This window comes from Cariama cristata, unplaced genomic scaffold (assembly GCF_000690535.1).
Source record: "Cariama cristata isolate BGI_N322 unplaced genomic scaffold, ASM69053v1 scaffold41593, whole genome shotgun sequence".
NCBI classification, from domain to species: Eukaryota; Metazoa; Chordata; class Aves; order Cariamiformes; family Cariamidae; genus Cariama; species Cariama cristata.
The window spans coordinates 3,649-25,034 of NW_009609764.1; the positions used below are offsets into that span (position 1 = coordinate 3,649).

The 21,386-nt window shown below is 45.5% G+C and overlaps 1 protein-coding gene across 1 annotated transcript; it reads right to left on the reverse strand.

Moving 5' to 3' along the window:
- Positions 1-959: 959 nt before the first annotated feature.
- GBF1 (golgi brefeldin A resistant guanine nucleotide exchange factor 1) lies at positions 960-20,930 on the reverse strand (the record flags this gene model as incomplete). The annotated part of the gene is made up of 23 exons (XM_009697619.1): positions 960-1,624; positions 1,973-2,110; positions 2,319-2,496; positions 2,725-2,838; positions 3,440-3,541; positions 3,903-4,033; positions 4,421-4,571; positions 5,545-5,744; positions 6,129-6,375; positions 6,681-6,835; positions 8,480-8,702; positions 8,920-9,073; positions 9,529-9,623; positions 11,003-11,074; positions 11,635-11,758; positions 11,860-11,924; positions 12,423-12,599; positions 15,523-15,616; positions 16,539-16,775; positions 19,041-19,123; positions 19,719-19,844; positions 20,150-20,273; positions 20,728-20,930. Coding segments are annotated over 23 exons (3,477 nt in total), but the record flags the coding sequence as incomplete, so codon positions are not given.
- Between the last annotated feature and the right edge of the window lie 456 nt (positions 20,931-21,386).

Consider the following 21,386-nt stretch of genomic DNA (forward strand, 5'->3'; position numbering starts at 1 on the left):
GATTTGTAGCCATTTGCTCTATATGTACACTGGTTGTACTCCCACCCCAACCGTAGGTTCCTCAGTACAGTATACACTGGTTGGAGTTCCACCCATGCCCCTCCCAGTCACCAGTGGGATTTCCGAGATTGATATTATTGATAATTTAGCCAGCTAATTGAGAGAGGAGGAAGAACGGAGATGCAGCGCTTGCGAGGCAGCCAGCTCTGCTCTGGGCATGAGCGAGTGGAAGAGTAGGACATCCTTGCTGCAAGGCAGAAGCAGAAGTGTGACTACAGGTCCTCAGCTGCAGGGGTGTTCTAGGTGGAGTAGGAGGTGGGCTCCCAACAACTAGAAGATGCAGAAGGGTGCAATCTCTGCAAAGCTTCAAAGAGAAAGCACAGCAGATTTGCTGGGTGTCAAGTGCCACAGATCCCCACATCTTCTCTAGCTGAAGAGGATGTTCTAAGGAATGGGGCTGGACACCAAGAGACCAGTGTAGCGAGTGGTGGTCAACACAGCACTGCTGTGCACCCCGGGGGAGTGGGTCCCCAAGTGCTGTTTGAGACATGGCCACAGTGCTCTGCTCTCAGCTCAAGGGACTCTGCATTTCCTTCTCACCTGCTCAACTAGGCAAAGCCTTCTGAATTTGCTCTCTCCAACCAGAAAGCCTGGTTACATTTACAGAAGGGAGGAAAGCAGCGCTGCCCCCACCAGACTCCCCTGCTGCCTACTCTGTATCTGGCATGGGGATTGCTGCCATCCATGTTGCAGAAGGAAAGCGTGTGGCTACAGCACACAAGAAGCCCTATGTAGCAAGCTGGGAGCTGCACTGTAACCAATCCACATTTCTACACAAAATTCTCAACCTCCTGAACCCAGGCATGCCCAGAGCCCAAACAAAGCAGTGTGAGCAGAAGCACGGGCACGAAAGCTAGGGAATGGCTGGGGAATTGTCCAGGGACTGGACTGAATAATCTGAGAGGCAGTCCTGTACTGCAGCCCCTCTTTGGTGTGACATCAAAGACTTTTCCCTCTTCACCAGATGAACTGGTGGCAGCTTGGTCCCAGGCTGCTGGGTGTGGGTGTTGCCTGGTCCCTGAGATTGTGAAGGCAGGAAGGAAATAGGACAGTGGAACTGGGCACTCCTCCAAGAAAAGGGGGATTTCTAGGCAGATTTCTAGGTGGTTGCCACAAGAAGGGAGCAGAATGTGATGTGCTCCAGGGGGATTGTGGCAGCAGCCCTTCTGCTCAGGTTAGCATCATCTTCTAAAACAAACATGCCCGCTACCAGAGAACATTTGGCCAGCATCCTCCACCCACAGAGCTTCCTCAGCAGACAGTTCTCAGACACCTTCAAACTAATTGACTTCAGAGGTTGTCATGGGGTCAGTGGGCCGTGGACCAGCTAAGAGAGGAACAGGAGAGGTGGCTTCAATTAGGGCTGGGTTGAGAATGATTGGAAGAGTCATAGGTGGCACCCCAACCTGCAAGGGAGAGGCAAGAGGCTGCAAGATGAGTGGTGGCTGTGCTGTTGTAGGAGGTACGTCTGTAACGGGGCTTGTCTTTGTTGGAGCTGATGCTGGGAAAGGAGAGACAGAGGTGCTGATGGTGGGTGAGGCAGGTACAGTGGCTCTCTCGGACTCTGGAAAAAAGAAGAGACAAAATACATCCTTACACAGGCCCTGACAAAGTCACCTTTCAGCTCAAAGCTAAGCAGACTGAAGATCAACTCAGGGGCCTTTTCAGACTTGCCCCTTTCACATACCTTCATATGAGGCCCTGGGGAGCAGGTGCCAATCACAGGCATTTTGCCCCAACCTCTGCCCACCCCAATAAGCTCAGCAAGAAGGCCACAACCTATCCATTTGGAAGCACAACAGTTCTACAACACCAGAGGCCTGGTCACTGTAGATCATGCTAAACCAAGGAAAAGCAGATCCATGCCACCGTGCTGGGAAGATGATTCCAGAAAGAAGAAAACAGGACTCACCACTGGCACCCAGTTCACAGGGCTTCTCCAAAGGAGCCAGGTGGGTGGCTGGTCTCACATCCCCAGCAGAAGAAGGGGGCAGGGCAGACACTATTGATTTCTGGTGCTGCTGCTCCATTGGTATGCTGGGGACAGGATCTAGGAAAACAAAACAAGCAGTGAATCCACACAGCAGTTTGCTCACTCCTTTTGCCCACCCTCAATTTGCCCTCCTTGTGCCAAGCTCCCACAGCCTCTTGCAACTATTGTTTCATCAGCATCCAGGTACTATGGCAGCTAGGAACTGGATAAGGTGCAAGCACTGGGTCCAAGACCTGTTTTCTTAAGGTTTCTTAGCCCCTTGTACCTTGGATGACTGACTGTTTGAAGAGCTCATCCCGCAGCCTAGGTAAGAAACAGTCAATCCGCTCCCAGGTGATCTCCCAGAGATCTGAGTATCCCGTCCGTGAGTCAGCACTGTGGAATATCCCAGCCGTGTCCATTACAAGCAGCATGTTCTTCAGAGACTCTGGGATGGCCTCCAGCTGTAATCAGAGACACTCCTCAAGACACAGAAAATGGACATATAGTCATGAACAAAAGCTCAAAACAGTGGACGGGCTGCCTTGGAAACAGAGGCCAAGGGGAGAGACCATGGAACAAAATGGTTTTGGAAGGTTTAAAAGGTTAAAACGAAACACCTTTCAAGTTTAGAAGGTTCAAACCAATGAATGGTTGTTCAAAGCACTGCAGCATCACTTTCAGCACCTTACCAGTAAGTCACTGGAGCCAGCATGCATGTATTTGTCCATGAAGTCCAGGATTGTCAGCCACAGGGCAGCAAAAGTGGTCAGTGAGAGCAGTGGGGAGAGATGCTGTAGGAATACCTAGGAAAAAAAAAAACAAACAATCCACAACTACTGTCAACAAATAGTATCAGGGCTGCTGCTCATTGCTTGACAAGCCAATCTTGCAAATCTGGAATTCCCCCTCCTTGTGGCAGGCTAGGAGCATGCATAGGCCCAGCCTGAGGATGCCAGAGGCCTCCACTCTTCTGAGCTGCATATGTAGAGGAGTGGATCTTGTCTCCTTTGCGTGAAGCCAAGTCTGCATCATCACGTCTTCCTCCAGCCCTTCCAGACTCTCTGCCTTAGGTCAGTACTATCAGCTTGTGACATTTGTCATTTCAGCACTAGAAAAGACTGTCTTCCACTAATGTTGGGTGAAATACTTTTCTCTCCACCCTTCATAAAGTCACAAACTCCTTCCTGACAACTTTTCTGAAGGCCAGGATCATCGAGACAGTTCTGGAAAGAAGGCATGTCCCAACAGCAGAAGGTGGTGGAGAAGCCCAGCACTGAAGACAGTCAAACTAGCAAATTGATACCTCTCCAGATCAGAGATGCTGAGAAGCTAATCAGCAAACAGTCTGGTTTTCTTAAGGCAAATGGTTTCCCCTGAGCTTTCAGGTGGCAGAAGCATGCTCACCTTGGAGAGTAGTGTTGAGGCTCTCATCCTAGTTTCTTCCATCCCACCAATGTCAGCTGGGCTGATGTTCTCAAGTAGCTTGGTTAGCAGAGGGAACAGCACCTGTTAGATCAGACACACTGATATTTCAGAGCTGAAAAATGACTGATGAGGTTTGCATAGACAGTCTTACAGGAAGGAGCTGGCTTTTGGGACTGGTGGCTTCTAGGCAGAGAGCATGGGAGAAGCAATGGGAAGTGGAAATGAGCAGATTTGTTTCAATACTCCAAGAGGCTCTGTCAGAATCCCAAGCAGAGAGGAACTTTTCACAGGATCAGAGTAAGGAATGCCTTGTCTGTTGTGGTAATAAACTGCTCAAGAAGATCGTGCTGAAGTAGCACACCATTACACCACTCCTGCACACAGCTTTGCTCTTCATGACAATGCTGTCCTGCCTATGTGCCCAGCCCAGCCAGGAGGTTACCTTGTTGAAGCAGGACTCCCATTCCAGGGCATCCAGGGCTTGCAGGTCATGTACTAGGAGGGCTCGCTGCAAGTAAGTGAGTGCCTGCATCCGTACTGGGCGTCGCGCATCACAGCACAGCCAGGCAATACCTGCAAGAGAGGGATTCAGGGCAAAGCCCACAGGCAAAGTGTCACATCCCTACTTCCCCAGTCTAAGGTAAAAGTCTAATGAAGATCAAACACTCTCTGGGTTTAAAAAAAAAGAAAAAAAAAAGGAAATTAAAAAAAAAGGGAAAAAAAAAAAGATTATACTTGTTCCAGGCCACAGACTGGGAATCTACTGTCAGGTTCAGAAGCAAGCTGGCAGCTAACTCATGCTTTCCGGATTTGATCTAAGTTCTTTTTCAATTACAGCAGACCCTAAAAACAACCTCTGCCTGCTTTCTGCAGTTAGTTCTTGGCTCCTCAGCTTTCCTGAGTGCTGCTATTATTTTAGAAGTGTCTCTGCTCACTCTCATCACAAGGGGATGGCTTTACCCTGTAGCAAAGGACACCAGCAGTTGGACCACAGTGTTCGGGAATCTGCTTCGATTTTCCGCTCTGCTGTCTCTAGATGGCGTTGCTCCTCTGCCCAGGAGCTGTAGATGGTGGCTGCTCGGGTGTGCAAGGTGTGCATGAGGTCCAGGAGCTGCAAGTCAAGCATCCAAGCATCACATTAAGCAACACAAAGGACTTAAATTTTTGAAGCAACTCTGGTCTTTGCTCTTTCCCAAACCAATGCTAAAAGGCTAACAGCTGTTCAAGCCTGCTTCCTCTATGTACATAACCATGTGTAGCCATGGAGATGGTGTCAGGCCCTGCTGTCTGTGCCCTTCCTAAGCGGCCAAGTGCTAGGCATCTTCAGAAAGATTTGTCAGTTCAGTAGCCATATCAATCCCATCTTCGAGGAACAGCATCCCAATCCTGCCAGAAGGAATGGAGCCTTTCCTGGCCAGAGCACTGACTCTCCCAGGCAGAGGCAGAAACCCAGTGATTCAGCTATGCTGTTGAGGGACAAATCTCTGCAACATTTTTAAAAACAAACAAACAAAAAAGCATGAAGCACAAACAAAGCTCCCTCAGAACAGCTCTGTATGGGCAAATGATAGCATTCTAGTCACTCTACTGCTGACCTGAGGCCCAACAGCCTGGCAGTCAGCAGGCCTGTGCCTTCACATCTTTGAAGTACCAGCTGGAGAGAGAAATGACTCCCTCATCCCAGTTCTCTACACTTAAAATCCCAGTGCCTCTGCCCACAGGGCTTTTCCCTCTCCACAAGCTCAGATGCCCTGTCAGACTCCCCACTAATCCTACATGAACCTCATGCCTCCAAATGCCCTTGATCCACATCCATCCTACCTACTACAGTGACTCACAGCTCCAGACCCCACCCTCCTCGCTTTTCAGACTTCTCTCTCCACTGCTATTCTGCTTCTGCCTGTCCAAATTGCAGTCTTCCTCTTTCACTGCAGAACCACACACTGCCACCAGAGCTACCCTCTGCCTTCCAGTGTCCACTAACCCAGGATGCAGCCCCTCCTTGTCCCATGAAAAAGCCCAGTGACTTCCTAGCAAGGCCCCGAGTATGGGAAACGAGAGGAGGAAATCCTTGCTGTACTTACGTCCTGACTAACCTGTAAAGACACAGTGTGGTAGCTGGCAGGGATGCTCTCATCCTCATCCTCATCACTGTGTGTGTGTGCCTGGTGCTGGCTCAAGACCCGTGATCGCCGTGTGGAGCTCTCCTTTGGCTTCTTTTTTAACCGACTAGATTTGCTGTCATACCTGTGGCTCTTCCCTCTCTTCTCCTGGGACTTGTAGCCTAGAATGTGAAAGGCAGAAAGATACCATATACACACTCCACCACAAAGTTTTCTGCCTTTCAACACACACAGCAGCCACCTTTTGATATCCCCAGTGGAGGGCCCTGTGCTGTGAAATTACAACTACCCGCTTGAAGAGGTACCCAGCACCCCTCAGGAACAGCCTTCAGCAATAGCTATTGATTCTGCTACCTCCACATCAGCTCCAGACCTCTGCTCCACCTTGGAGAGAGGAATAAGGCTGCGAGCAGGAGCCAGGACACTTCTCTCACAGCAGACCATTTTCTGAGGGTTGGGGACTCATTCCTAAGAGTATACTTCACACTTCTTGCTGACTGGCCACCCCAAGCCCAACTTGATTGTCAAACCAAGGGCCATCTTACCCCCATTCAAGCTCGCCTCCACAAAGATGCGGATGGTTTTGACACAGAGCTCAAAGTTCTCAGGTGTAACGTGGGCAGCATCTCGCACGATGAAGGACAGGGACTCTACGCACTTCATGAGAGACTTTGTGTCATGTGGGCCCAAATCCAGCCCCACAGTCAGGCTGTACTGGTTGACAAGAGGAGATGGCCCCAGCCTGCTGAGCCCAGCAGTGGATCTGGAGGTGTCAATGTCATCTTTCCCCACCTGCAAGGCACAGCAAAAAGGTAGCAGGAGAGGGTAGCATATCAAGCAGCACCTCATGCACAGGCTGTAAGGGCCTTTCTTCTGAAGTCAACAGATAATGTTTCTGTAGGATCCATGTCCCTTTCTTCCTCATTTGCCTCCAAGTTTTCTCCTCCCCATCTGCATCTCCTCCCCAGCCTCCCTTTACATTGTCAGCTCATCTTGGCTCTCTTTTCTACTGTCTTATTCTTTCTCTCCCTACCACATCCTCTGCCCAGAACCATGCTAGGAGTAGTCTTCAGGCTCCAGAAGCCTATTGGCTACACACCACCAGACATGACATCCACATCTGTCACCGAGCGATGCATCTTGCCTGGCTTCCCATGGTCTGTGTACACCTCTGAATCAGAGGTATAGCCACGGTCCAGGCTCATGTCACTTGGATGGTAGAAGGAGGAGACCTCGCTGTCTGACTGAGCACCTTCAAAACAAAAGGCATGGGTTTTAGGTCAAAGCCAAATCAAGAACTTGGAAGAGTAGCTGTGGATAAGAGAGAAGCAATCCAGATTAGTCAGATCAGCATTAGCTAGGAACCGCCAGCGGGCTCGGCTTCTTCTCCTGTGAGAAGAACAACTATGACAGGAGCATGTACAGAAGACAGCAAGAAAAACAGATCTTTGACACTGTTTCTCCTCTGTAGGTATGTTTAGCTTTCCCCTTCATAGGGAAGGGGCTTTCCATTCTCTGCTATGTCACTTGTCAGCCTAATGGTGCATTTAAAAAGGGTAGGAAATACAATGCTTTGACCCTGGGGGAAGAATCAGATGTACCACACACTGTAAGAACCACTGGAGGTGCTAGGTGCAGCCAAGACAACTCCAAAGGCACAACATGGAATGACATGACACACGTAGGGCCTCTAGGGTCACTCAGCTCCACACTAATACTAGTAAAGTCTTTCTCATGAACGGTAATCTACCTTAGCATGTACCACATCTGTCAGATCTACCTTCCTTGACCTTTAAGGATAACCTTAAATTCCACATGTCCCAAGCAAAAATCTTTGCAAGGGCCAAATTTAAGCTACTGATACAATGATATTTAGAAGCAAAAATTCATTCTCTCCATTATTCAACTTTATCTAGAAACTCACCAGCAGACAGACAGACTTACTGTGAACACAGTGCACCAAACATTTTCAGAAGGAGGTAAAGGGAACTAATGTTCTGATGTGCAAGGTGCCACAGTCAAATAGTTTGCTCAATCAGCAGACAGAAGGGGGGGGGGGGGGCGGAAAAAAGAAAAAAAGATGGGAGAAGACAACCCAGCATTCGCCCAGAAGGCAAAGGCCATAGGGCTTTTGCAGAAACACGTTTCTCCCATCTGACTAGCACAAAGCATCAGGACCTAGCAAGGAAGTTCTAGAAAACCAAAGAGGAAAATGAAAGCTTCTGGAAAAGTCTTTTCTTACTGTTTGCTTTAAAAGTCTGAAGCTGTCAGCCTCAAATACATTGCCAACTAGATATAGTGAAACAGAAACAGTTTGCTGAAGAGACTGTCTTTCTAAAACGGTCAAGAGAAGTGCAAAACAGCAGGACAGTCTTGTGGGAATGGTTCAGGCACTCTGAACCCAAATGGACTTGGAAATAGAATTTTAAAGAGTAACTCCCTTTACAAGAACCTTAAAATGGGGACAGAAAGGAGCCAGTCCCAGAAAAGAAGCAAGTATGACAGGAACAACAGCTGGGTTTACATCACACACCCAAATGAGAGATTAAGGCTGTATCACCCAAGGCACCAGACCACAACCAGCAGAAAATGCTCCTTGGCTAGAGCAAAGACCTTCTACAGCTGCTACAACTGATATCAGTTTTCCTCCCACTGCTCCCTGAGGGACTAGCACCTGGACTGCTGCTCACTGAGTAGGAAGAGATGGCAGAGTAGAGACAGGGACAGACCATGGGATAGGAGTGAACAGCAGGTGCTGGTCTTTAATCTTGCTAATGTAGTTTAATATCAGCTTTGTTTTCTTGCAGTCCCCTTTGCTAATTGAAAAGCCTGAGGAAGCAGCTGCTTATCTAACAGGCAGGCATCAGATTTCCTAGCAAAAGCTGGCCTGTCTTACCTGTATCGTTATCTGCCCTTGCTGTAACCTGCAGGGCTGCAGGTGGCTTCACCCCAGACCCAATACACTCCAGGAGGGTGAAGAGCGTGTACCAGTCATCCCCGGAGTGAATGTTGGCAGCGTTGGTCTTCAGGAGTTCATGGAGGCCATAGGCAACCTCATGGCTAACTCTGGACAGCACATTTGGCTTCATCATGAGCAGGATACGTAATGAGAGGAGAACCTGGCCAGAGAAGGAGACAAGAATAACAGACTCTATTATGTACACTCCATTCTCCAGCAAAGTCCCCCTTCATTTATTTAGAGCTACTTAAAACAGCTCTTTGTTGTTACCTGCAGCACAGACAGGTTCAATGTGGGTCCATCCAACAGCAATTGTTTTCCTGTGTTGCCAGGTGTAGCCACAAAACCCCAGTAACTGACTTTCAAAAATCCCTTACCTGTGCACTGATTTCTTCCCGACGAAGGAGTCGAATGGCCAGCCTCAGCAGTCCCACCACTGCCCTCTCCACCAAGAAACAGAACTCCATCGCATGGACACAGAGATGATAAAGGTGGTCTCGGACAGTTTGCCAGACACAGGTCACACGGTCCCTAGCCACAACAAGAAGGAGGGAAAGGGTACAATGAAAGGAAATGAGACAAGCAGGATCCAGCTACCTCTCCCAGAACACCAGACAATCCAGTATTTCTTCATTTCAATGAAAAACTCCAGCTGGGAGATATAAGAAAGAACAGACACATAGAAACAACAAAGCCATCAAATTTCTTATTTACTTCATTACTTGCAAAGCAATCAGGTGGGAGAATTCTGCCTCCAGAGTTTAGTTTATATTCTCCAAATCTCAAGATATCAAGCAGTAATTCACAGGCGAATAGCCCCTCTGTTTGCACATGCAAGAGTGGAATTGCTAAGCCCTGGAATTACAGTCACATGCTGCTTCAGCTGGCAAATCAAGTACATAAGGAACTCATTCCCTGGACCCAGGCAGCAGCTGCAGTAAAGCAGGGACATTTACAGTGAATCTGCATGTATTTCAAGGTCATACCTATTCTCTAGCACAATCCTCAGAAGCATCTCCAAGCAGAAAGCAGCATCCTCTTCATCATATGTATCCTCATCAGGAGTCACAGAGATTAGAGCCTAGAAAAGCCAGGAAATGTTTGTGAATCACAAGCCCCCAAAACTGGGGGACCAGCAAGTGAGGACCAACAGAATGCTTTGAGTCTGGGCAAAACTGCAGTCCACTGTCTGCGGAGGTCACACACAGTCTATCAAAAATGCATTGGATAGAGGTCAAGCTAAATATACGGAAAATAATATTTTTTTTTATTATGCAAGATGCAGTAGGAACTTAAAAGATGTTAAACTCTCATGAAGTCTCAGGTGGAGAGGAATTCTGAAAGCCAGCAGCTTCTTGCTAAGAATACGTGAAGCACAGAAAAGGCTGACACACCTAGGAATGACTACAAATACTGGAACTATTCCTCTCAAGCCATCAGCTTGCATATGAAGGGAGAATTGCTGACATAATAGGGGTAAGAGAAAAATGTTCCCCCACAACTGAGATGGCACACAAAAAGCCTGAGTCACTACTTCTCCATGTGGGCCAGCAACATAGTGGTCTTTGCGTGATCCAAACAGCAAGTTCTGCTTTAGCTGTTCTAAGTACTGTTCTTTCACTTATCATCTTTATTTTGAAACTCAATACCTATTCTTCCGAACCTCTGCAGCAAGCCTTGATAAATAAACCTTTCCTTTGTTTTAGTACAAGTCTCCATAGTGTCATGTGCCCTACTGATGAAGCCAGTGAATTGCAATTACAGCAGCCTGAAGGGAAAGGCACTTGCACTTTACAGAGCCATGGAATCAGGCAACACACACTGCCCCAGCCAACACAGCATCCCTGCAAGGGTCGCACTGCACTATTTGCTTTTGGAAATGGTGAGCAGCAGCCAGATTCGTTCCACACCCTGGAGTGGTCTCAGACTCCACACTAGCCTGAGAAGCCACTACCAGAACCAGGTAAGTAACTATCCTCCCCCAGGGAGGTAAGCTTCTCTAGCTCAAAGGCTAGTGAATCTGGCCTTATTACGTCTCCCACAGCAGCCAGGTACCACACTACCTAGGGGCACACAGTGAAATATTTCTGTACGGCTCTTGCCTCTAAGGTGGCATTTTAGAATGTTCTCATTAGGCACACAGCACACCAGAACAGATGAAAAAGCATAACCTTAAGCTCCTACACAGAGCTGCACATATTTTCAAACACTTACTGTGATCTCCTCAAGGCTTTTAGAATGCATTCCGCAATTTAATGTCTTCTACTACTAAAGCAATTGAGGCTGCCAGCACAGAAGTTACTGTAACAGCTCAACTAATGACTGGTTTCATATCCCAAATAGGTCCAAGACCTCCTCTGGGGACAGAGGAGCTAAGCAAGTACACAGCATATATCCATGACCATGCATAGTGTACTTGTTCTGTCACCAGTCCAATCCCTTGCCCAATATCTCTCTCACCTTCATGAGCTCCTGGAGGGATTCAAGTTGGAGGAATTTGCTTTCTGTGATCAACTTCTCAGGATCACATTGCTGCAAAAGACAGAAAAGAGGACTGTGCATCGAGGGGATGGGGAAGGCATTCCCAGGAGGGATACAGATAGCAGCTTTAACACAATTACCTGGAGGAAAACTCCCACCAGCTAGTTCATTCCTTTAACATCAATTACCTTTAACAGACCTGATCTGTGCTAGACAGATTTCAACAGGTAACTCCTCTGTCTACACACTGCTCAAACCCCAGGTTCAGATTTTGTTGGCACCACAGGCTTTAACAGCATTTTGGAGAAGATTAGTCATTTGAGAATTTATTAATTTGTCTTCAGTTATAGGCCTGTGATGCCAAGGGTAGATCCCGGCCTCTTGTGGGGAATCGTTCCTGTTTTCATGTGTTACTACATTTGTGCATAGCAGCACATAAGACCTCTTAGCTATCAATGCAGATAGCTCCTCTGTAGTTTCTTACAATTGCCAAGTCCTCTGGAACTGCAATACTGCCTAGAAGCATGCATTATTTATGCTTCTGTTGCCTGTTATCCACATAGTAATGTCACCACAAACAAAAGCAGGTTCTTTTACAGCCTTTATGTTACCTTTATGCATTCCAGAGCCGTTCGCTTTGCCTCCTGTGTTTCTGTAGATGGCCCTCTCATACCAGATTGCTCTGTCCCACTGAGAGTGAGCCAGCTAACAAAACTCAACACTGTAGATTCACCACTGCAAATCAGAAGACACCAGCATCAATGAGAAAACAAGAAATCATATTATTTTCCAGCTTTGATACAAAAAGGACTGCTTAGGCCATCTATGCCACTCACCGGTTAGATGGTGTCTCCTCACGTTGCAGATAGATTTTGCCATTAGGGTCCACAAAGTCTTCGACCTGGAAGACAGACCAGAACATGTATATGATCAATTGTCTACATCTTTGTCGCCTTCCTCCCCAACCTAGTAATTTTTCACTTAGTGATGAAACAGTACACCTAACTGCCAATGCGTATGCAGTCAACCCCAGCTCTTCACCCCCTCACCCCTTAAGTGTCACCCCCATCTGGCAATACCAATGCTGCGCTCTAATACTTCGTGCCTATAAGCATGTCCCTCTTCTGCACAACATTCAAAATCTGTTCAAGTAAAATGAATGCTGGAATTTCTCAAATCCAACAAAACATAAAATGAGAAAAAAGTGAAACCCTATGAAAGAAGTTGGAGCCTGCACATAACTCAAACACTACACCCTTTGCAGGATTTCTAGCTCTGTACACACTTTACCAAAGCCAGCCCTTTGCAAGAGCGCTCTCTTCCTCTTTGAACTGGTTCTATGAAAAGCCAGCTTCCCACTCCCCTACTCTTCAATTACCCCTGGGCTGGCTATTATTACCTCCACCATGGCCTTGGGCAGCAGCTCTGCTCGGAAAAGCTGTAGCATGGCCTCCATGATGTTTTTCCAGCCCTCCCGCAGAATGTCACCATGGCGGTGGGCCAAGTGAAACACAGTCTTTGCTGCAATATGGGCCTTGGGATTACTTCCAAAAACAGTGGGCAGGTTCTCAATAGACTGCAGGAAAGAAGAGGGGGTGGCAATCAGTCAGCAAGAGATGTTTTCTTTTCAAGACAAATTAGGGCAGACTGTTCAGAACTGGTTATGGGAAAGACCACAATTCTGTGTACGATGCTTGGATAACTCTGCAGCTCATATTCCCTTTGCACAAAAACAAGGACAAGATGGCTTACCTGATACAAGCTGAATCACTGAACCACCTAGACATAAGCTCTCCAAGAACAACAACAATATAGAACCTTTTGAAAGTGCTTGCTTGCTGAAAACTCACTAACACTAATGTATTCTGCTATGAGAACTCATTCTAGGATCAAAGCCTTCTACAAAAAGTACCACATGTCCTTCGGAAGCAGCAATTACTCCGCTCTACCGTTAGAGAGGGAAGCTATGGTCAAAAGCATTACTGAGTTGCAAAGCTACTCCTACCACTACTTAACAGCAAGACTCAAAGTAAGAGTGATGAACCCAGATATGCAATCTCTGCCAATAATTGCTGGATCACAGTTCCTCATAATCTGTTCAACGCACTCACAGCTTTTCAAAACACAAAAAGTGTGCTAAGTCGTCAAAACCAACGAAATATACTCTGCCAAAACAAGAAAAAAACCCCAGCAACCATGTGAGCTAGTATCAGACACGTAACATGCTCCATGTTTCTACAGTTACTTAAGCTCATTGCAATGTTCCTTTTGACAAGAGATGGGCTTTGCCATTCTCTTGCTTCTGTGGACAAAACCCATAGTTACTCCTTCATCAAAAAAGGGGAGAAAAGGCAGGAGATAAGATGGATTGAAAATGTGGCTCTTCCAATGTCAGACCTAAAGTTCAGAAAAACTAGCTCTTGCTTCAGCCAGACTGCTGGCAAAACTATTATCAAAACGGGCTTTTGATCTAGAGGTGAACTCCATTAGAAGTGCCAATCTGGAAGTCTGGCAGAAACATGACAACCAATTTGGTTTTTCCATTGTTGCTATGGGGAAACCACATGAATGCATACACCACTGAAGTCTCAGAGTGCGAACAGCAATATGCCTGGTTTCACACTGTGGCAACGAGTCACAGCCACCAAATTAAAACACAGAGCAGTTTTGCTACTACTTATACACTAAGTCAGTATGAGTCTTAACTGTGGATCAAGAAGTGGGGCACTTGCTCTTCTTAAATCACTTAATCCCCCTCCATGTTCCTTTCCATTCCTCTTCTTTCAACCAAAGTGGCCATGCATAGCAAATGCAGTGCTTGGAGAGGATGCCTGATCACCAGGATAATCTGACCTGGAAAGTGACTAGCAGCTAAGTGGCACTTTGGTGTTCTTCCCTTCTTTCAAAGGGTTGCTCTTTGTTTTGTCTCCTCAGTCCCTGAAAACACAGCTCCTCCTTCTCCCCTTCCACCAGACTGTCTCTCAAATATTTGTTCAGTTGACATATTCCACTACTGTCTCCAAGCCTTACAGGAATTTAGGACAGTAGAAAGTAATTGGTGTACTTGGAATCTGGCCAAAGATAAGAACTCACAGCCTTCTTCAAATCCAGAAGTCCCTGATTCTATGTCACCACCAAAAGACATGCTTGCTTAATTTACACAGACCTCGGACTGCTCCGGGTTTCAGTCTCACAACTAGATGGGACGCAGCTGGCAATAGCTGGTGCCTCGGAGGGCTTAGTCTAGTTGCTTTTACTGCGTAAATCTGTGTCAAACAGTTGTTTCATGGCAGACATTCCTCTGCTTGTGTTATCTATCGGTAGTCTCAAGGTCTGGTATGCCTGGAGAGGATCAAGTATTTCAACTTTAATGTTGCAAGCTGTGGAGGAAGAGGGAACCTAAAACAACCCCACAGCTCGGGATATCTTTGTCTTTTAATGGTCAACTTGGTACTTTTTCACTGCTACCAATGCCAGAATGCATGCGATACAAAACACCCTGTTCAAACAATTCTATTTCCCCGCAGCCCAATTCCATGAACTGGATTAATTTGCAGGACTGTTCCCTTTCTGCTATCCCTTCCAGGGATTTAAAAAAAAGAAAAAAAGAAAGAAAAAAAAATCATCTGTCTTAGCCTTTTTACTCCAATGCCTTGAATGATCTTGTTTCCCTTTTTTGTATGTGTGGCAAGTCTTTTCTCCTCAGTGTGGGTCTTGCACTCGTTCTCCAAGCAACGCTGTGAGATTCTTTGCAAGTTCTGACCCTTTAAAGGAGTTGCTGTCATCTTCTCCTTAGCACAAAGCATGGTCTGCCACACACTGTCTATCAAACACCTTGGGGAAAAACAGGTTGATGCTGTAACACACAAACAGATTTGGGCAAAAAAAGCTTACACCAACCACTGTACCTTGAATTTATTCTCACAGTACAATCCACGGAAACAATCTTTAGGGTTTGCCAAAAGTGGGGCTAACAGCCAATTTTATTACCAGACTCCACACACCAACTGACAATTCAAAACATTTGTTTTTCTAATCCCTTCATGCTGGGTGGACGCACAGCCCCTACGCTTTGGAAGAACAGCTCACAAAATAGTCCCTCTTGGCACCACATAAGCTCTATAACTAAATATTCAATAGCTGAAATGGATAAACTTGCTTAGGATCATGGATGTTCACTCTCTTGATCACAGGGAGATCTACGTCTCCCAAGATCAAGTAGGTGGAATAAACACTTCTACATCATAGCATTCTGCTCTGCACAAACTGCCACTTGTGAGTGTGAGCGAGGAGAAGGAAATTTGTGTATTTGAATGTGTCCTACAAAGTCCTACTTCACTACACACTTATCATTGCATCCTCTGGAAAACTCTGGGCAGGGGCTGATAGATACCTACAGATACTGTGATAACTAAAATGGGCAGATATTACTGGTTAACAGAGGAAGAGAGGTCCGATGTACTAAAAGCCATGCTTCTTTCCCCTCCTTGCAAACTTACCTCGCTGCTGAGGGCTGTAAACTTGCAGAGAGAAATTATGAGATTGTCAAACACATCACTAAGGCCATAGTGAGCAGAAATCATTGCACATTTCCTGGGGAAAGAAGGAAACAGAAAATAATGTAATAACTCAGCACAGACAAGTCTGTCTACAGGACAGCAAGTCAGAGAGTCTCTCTGTTGACATTTTAGACCTTCCTCTCCACCCACTCATAATGAATGCTGATGTACAGAAGTCTATTATTATCCCTCAATCTCAATCCTCATCCATAGATCTTGATATTTGTCTGTGCTGATGCAAGGATCGCTTTCAAAAAATGAGTCTAAACAGAGACCATTTGCACCTGAGCCAATATACCTAATTTCCTGTCTTGACATAAGAGAGAGTTGCCGAGATTGGTGGTAGTGTTGAAGGTCTAGTTTCCAAGAGATCACAGCTACAGCAGTATACTAACAGAGCTTTAAAACTATGTTTAAGGCATCATTTGGTCTGAATCTAAGCATCACCAAAGATCGTTCCAACACAGTTTCTCACAGATAGCAAGTTTTTTGAATACTGGCCATCTGGGAAAGAAGGAAAAAAAAAAAAAAAATCCCCCATCCCATTCAGACACAGCTATGGCCTCACACACGAGAGGTTTTGTTCATATACAGGGATTTTGCCAGCATCACTGTGCAAGTTGAGTGACTTTTTCTCCTCACTTCTAAGCAGCATGGCTATGTCAGTAGGTCTTTTAAATGTAACCAGGTTGGAGTTTAAAAATACATACCCCAGGCACTTCGATTTATTACAACACAGCAGTCAAGCCAAACAGTGAGCAGCAACCAAGAGAGGCCAAGATGTGATGAATCAATACAAATAACAGAACAAAACTAGAGGACCGTAGGTCACAATAAAGTGCTTTTCAACTGCTAGGAAAAGGAACAGTTGATGTTCACTGTGATGTCTCTAGCAGGTAACAGGAGACAATGGCCACACTTTAACTCTTCTGGGTCTTCATGAATGCAAGAGTTACCTGAAACCGGAGATAGCCTTCTGGATGATTGTTTCTTCCAAGCTCTTGTCAAAGACATAAGAAAGTGCTGCAATGGTTGGTCCCCATGTCATGGTGAAGAGATCATGGTCGTAGCTTCCAGGAGGCACGTGGAGAAATATTCCCTCGTCAGTGGCACCACGATGTAGCAGGACATTCCAGATATAGTTTTCCTTCACCAGGCCCGTCTGTTCTTCTGGCATCACTATCTCATCATTTCTAAAAGGGAGGAAGGCAGAAAGGTTGAATTTTTCATTCTGAGCCAAACCTAACATTTACACAGTGCCTTTCATTAAATGGTCTCAAAGCTAAGCAATACCTACTCTGGAGTGATTTTGCCACCTCCTGAAACATTCTATTTTCCTAGGCCTGCCTGCTTCCTTTGCCCCTCTTTGATATCCTGGATATCAAGTCTGGTGGCTCTCAGCAGCAACTGTGTAAGGATAGTATTGAAGAAGCAGCTACCTAACACTACAAGTGCAAAATGAAACACATACTGCAGTTAAATGATGGGAAATTTTGGACAGCACATTGGCATAACTTCACCCCCTCCATCCCAACTCTCTCCCTCTTTGAGTGCTCTGCATATCCCATTACTCCCAGATAAAAAAAAAAAAACCAAAACACACCATTAAATTGTTATACCACTGCAGTCAATAGTAGTCATGAGTACCTTTGTATAAGAATAATGCAAATATTCATATTATGCCAAAATAAAGTATCAGAAAACCAAGTAGTACAAATCTAAAGATAAAACAAGAAACCAAATGTATGATGGGTGATTCATAACCAAAGTACCACAGCTCCATACTCTAACTGGATTAAAGCTATATAATAATAAAGCAATTATGATTAATACCAAGTAGTACTTGCAATCCTAGGTTAAAATATATCAAGCCTAAATACATACTCCCTAGACTTCGGTAACATTGCAAAAGAGACAGCCCTCTGCAAATGACCAACTAATTGAACAAGAGTCTCAAATCTACTAAGAATAGTAGATTGCAGCCAATCTGAAAAGTAGAGGTCTTTCTGCAACAACCAAAAAATAATATGCTTCAATTGCCAAAGAAGCAATTTTCACGTGCTAACAACAACTATAAAAAACCCTCTTGATTTATGCATAAGAAATAAGCTCTTCTCCGTTTTGTGTGCCTGCATATTTTCACAAGAACAATCACTACTGAGATTATATAAGAAAATATGTTTGCAGGCAATGGTGTACTTTTTCTAAGAACCCATGTTTGATTACTATTACCAGAAGCAAGTGAATGAGTTTACTTGGAAAGCCTCAGGAAATTAAATAGGGCTCAAAAGTGAAATGCTGAGATCCTGAAGAGATCATGCAGTACTCTGTACAGATTACAGTCTGATTTCCGGGCCCGCCCCCCCTGCAATAATACAAAGAAAACAATTTCAACTATGACACTGGGGCAATCTTTCTGAGATGGAGCAATACTGAAATGATATACCGATTGTTTCAGCCACAGAACATATGTAAAAAGCTGAAGTATCTGATGAAGCGAGGATAAAGGGGAACAGACTGGGACAGAGGCACTAGATAACGGAAAGATATGAGGATATTCTATGGGTAGTAATCAGAACATTAAGAACACCCTCAGGGGAGAGAGGCCAATCAAAACTAGCGCTCCCTTTGAAATTTAGAGCTACCTCTTGAAGAATTTCTAGATATTCAGTACAGGCAGCATCCCCACCTTCCCAGAGAAGGCTCAAAAGGGAGGGTCAACATAATCATGCTGCTCTGCTTCCAGCTGAAGCCACTGCCTGCCATTGCAGATTGAAACCAGCTGAGAGTCAAGAGTTGCATCCTGTCTCCTCAGAGATGTAATCCTCTCACCTTCAAATTGGCTAGGCCTGGATTTACTGATAGACTAGATTTCTGAGCTATTATTAAAGCTCCCTGCCCAGAGCTAGTCTGTGCACAAAAGGGCCTCAGCCACCAGGAATTCTCCTCAGTGTGCCAAGAGCTTCAGGGGTGGCAGAAGAGACTGGTGCAGACAGCAGCCTCTTCATACGTAGAGCACAAAAGCAGAACATATGAAACTGAGATCTGGACATGTCAGGGCACCAGTGCTGTCCTGGGGACGAGATACTATCTCTAGCACTACATAAAAAGTTCTAAAGAAGTCTAAAGGCCTGGTCTGGAGAACAGAGCCTTCTTAAATACAGCATTTCACATATGCTGGTCTTGCTCAGCCCTTCTTTTGCATGTTGATAGAAGTAACGTATTTTTTAACGTTAGTTTAACCTCTGTGGATTCAAATACCATGGCAAGAATTCAAAGACACAAATCCAGTGCAATCACTGTGACAGGCTTGTTATCACAGCCCCATATGGAGATGGAAGTTGGTCTAAGGCAAACAGACACATGATCGGTGAGTCTCCGTACTCTCCAGAGGTCTCAGAGACCAAACAACTCTAGTTTGCTCTCTGCATACAAGGAGATGATAGGTTGATTCTTACTTGATGGCATGGTACATGTCTTCCAGTATGTCCTGTTCAAAGTCTTTGCCTCCATTCACACCTTTCAGATTTTTCCGAAACTCCTGAAAAAAAGTTACAACGTTAATTCCTAATACCTCCAGCTTTAACTGCTTCCTAGGATCAGTATTCCACTTGTTTTTCATGGGACCAGAAGGAGATTTTCCTGCATTCTTCACATGTAGCCTTGAAGTTCAAAGACTAAATGCTATTCTTAGCAGCAGTAGTATGCAGCAACCCCTGTCTCTGCTGACAAGGGAAGAACAGACACACAACATAACACATGCTTAGCTGAGGCTGGACATCAGAATGACAGTCTGTACCACTGCACTGACACTCACAGGACTTCAACTCTCTAGAAGCCCACAGCGGTTCAACAATCTCCTCATTCTTACCATGTCTTAGGATACAGTTTGCTCATACACACACAAGCCTCTTGCCAAGTTTGTCAAGTTGTCTGTTAAGCTCATATTACTTCAGACTGCCCCTTGCTCACAGCTCCCCTCTTGAACTGTACTCAACTTTAGTCCTGCACACCAGCTTATTGTGTACATGAGTGATGAATGCCAGGGAAAAAAAGAGCATGACACTGAGATAAAAATAGGTACTATATTGCTATCAAAACCAGAGAAGACAGGTGCCTACACTGCTAACACCCACCTCCAGAGTCATTGGGACGTTCTGCTTACGGACATTATGGTTGTGCTGGTCAGTGTTCAGCATAATAACTGCATAGGCCAGGGCAAAGCAGGCATCACTATTAGCAAACGGGGACCCATTTGATTTCTGAAAGGTAAATGTAGGCACAAATTAGTCCTACAGGAACAGCGATACCAGTGACCCAAGACAGCCTTTTTCCTATCCACGGTACCAAATCATTTCTGGGACAAACAAAAACCCCAGGTTGTGGCTCCAGCTTCCAAAAAGTACCCCGGAAATCTATGTGTTACTGCCATCTCCTACAAAACAACACCTGCTGCCTGCAGGGCACAGTAAGCTTATACAGGCAGTTTGATCCAACATGTCCATCATGGCAATCAGATGCACAAGAAAGAATGCAGTTTTGAACTTTCTGCCCACCAAGTACACACCCTCCAATGTTCTGTGAAGGCTTCCAACAGTCTCTGGATTACGGGTGCCTCTCCCGGTAATCTGAAGGCCTCTAGATAAAGTCGTAAAGCTTCATCCAGCCTTAAACCTTGGAAGCTGAAAGTCCTGCAAGAAGAATGAAATGTAATGAGAAACTCAAACAGGACAGAAAAGGTAGGAGAAACTTACTGACTACAATCTTGTTTGTTTCAGCATCAGAATAGCAGATTTCATACCGAACAGACAGTAAAGAGGGGAGGGTGAAGAGAGAAGAAATATACCATGAACAAGCAAAAAACAAAACAGTCAGCAATCCTACAGGTGATTATGTATATAATCATCTCTCCAGTCCTCACAGTGACTGACAGTACTGAAAGGAGCTCAAGTATCATACTATTATATGTATCTAAGGTGTTACCACATGCAAGAGATGCATAGAATTAAGGCATGCTGGTACACAGAGAACCAAGCGATACAAATCCAATGCCTCCAGGAACTACTGTTCTACTGCTTTTTTTTAATCACTGCACTCTTAACTTTCACCCCTTTCTGATTAAAGAGATACAAGAAAGATACTCACCCAACAAAGCTTTCCAGCAAGTCTATGTTCTTACGGTCACTCACAAATTCCCCAATCATCTTTTTGTCCAGGCGAGGATTGTCCCGTAGCCACCTGGCCACCTCATTGTTGTCAATGGGGGTGGCAAGAAGATTCTTCTCTTGAAGAAACTGTATCCCTTTCTTCGGCTTTTGGTTGAACTGCTCTGTGCCGGTTATCAGGAGCTGAAGGAGATATTCTGATAACTACAAGCTTGAAGTGCATTTCTTACTTTAGATTGTTCTTGCCATTTGAACAAAAAGCAAAGTATAAAACAGATCAGCCTCAGCATGATCAAATTACTGTGTAATCCAGCAAGAAGGTTAATCAAGGCCAGGAAACCTGCATTCATCACAAGATTGCCAGCAAGGATAAGGAAAAGGTGGAGGTACTTAATGTCTTCTTTGCCTCAGTCTTTAATAGCCAGACCAGTTATTCTCAGGGCAGCCAGTCCTCTGAGCCGGACAACAGGGATGGGGAACAGAATAATCCCCCCTTTATCCAGGAGGAAGCAGTTAGCGATCTGCTGCTCCACCTACACATGAACAAGCCATGGGGCCAGATGGGATTCACTTGAGGATACTGAAGGAGGTGGTGGATGTGCTTGACAAGCCAATCTCCACCGTCTTACAGCACTCCTG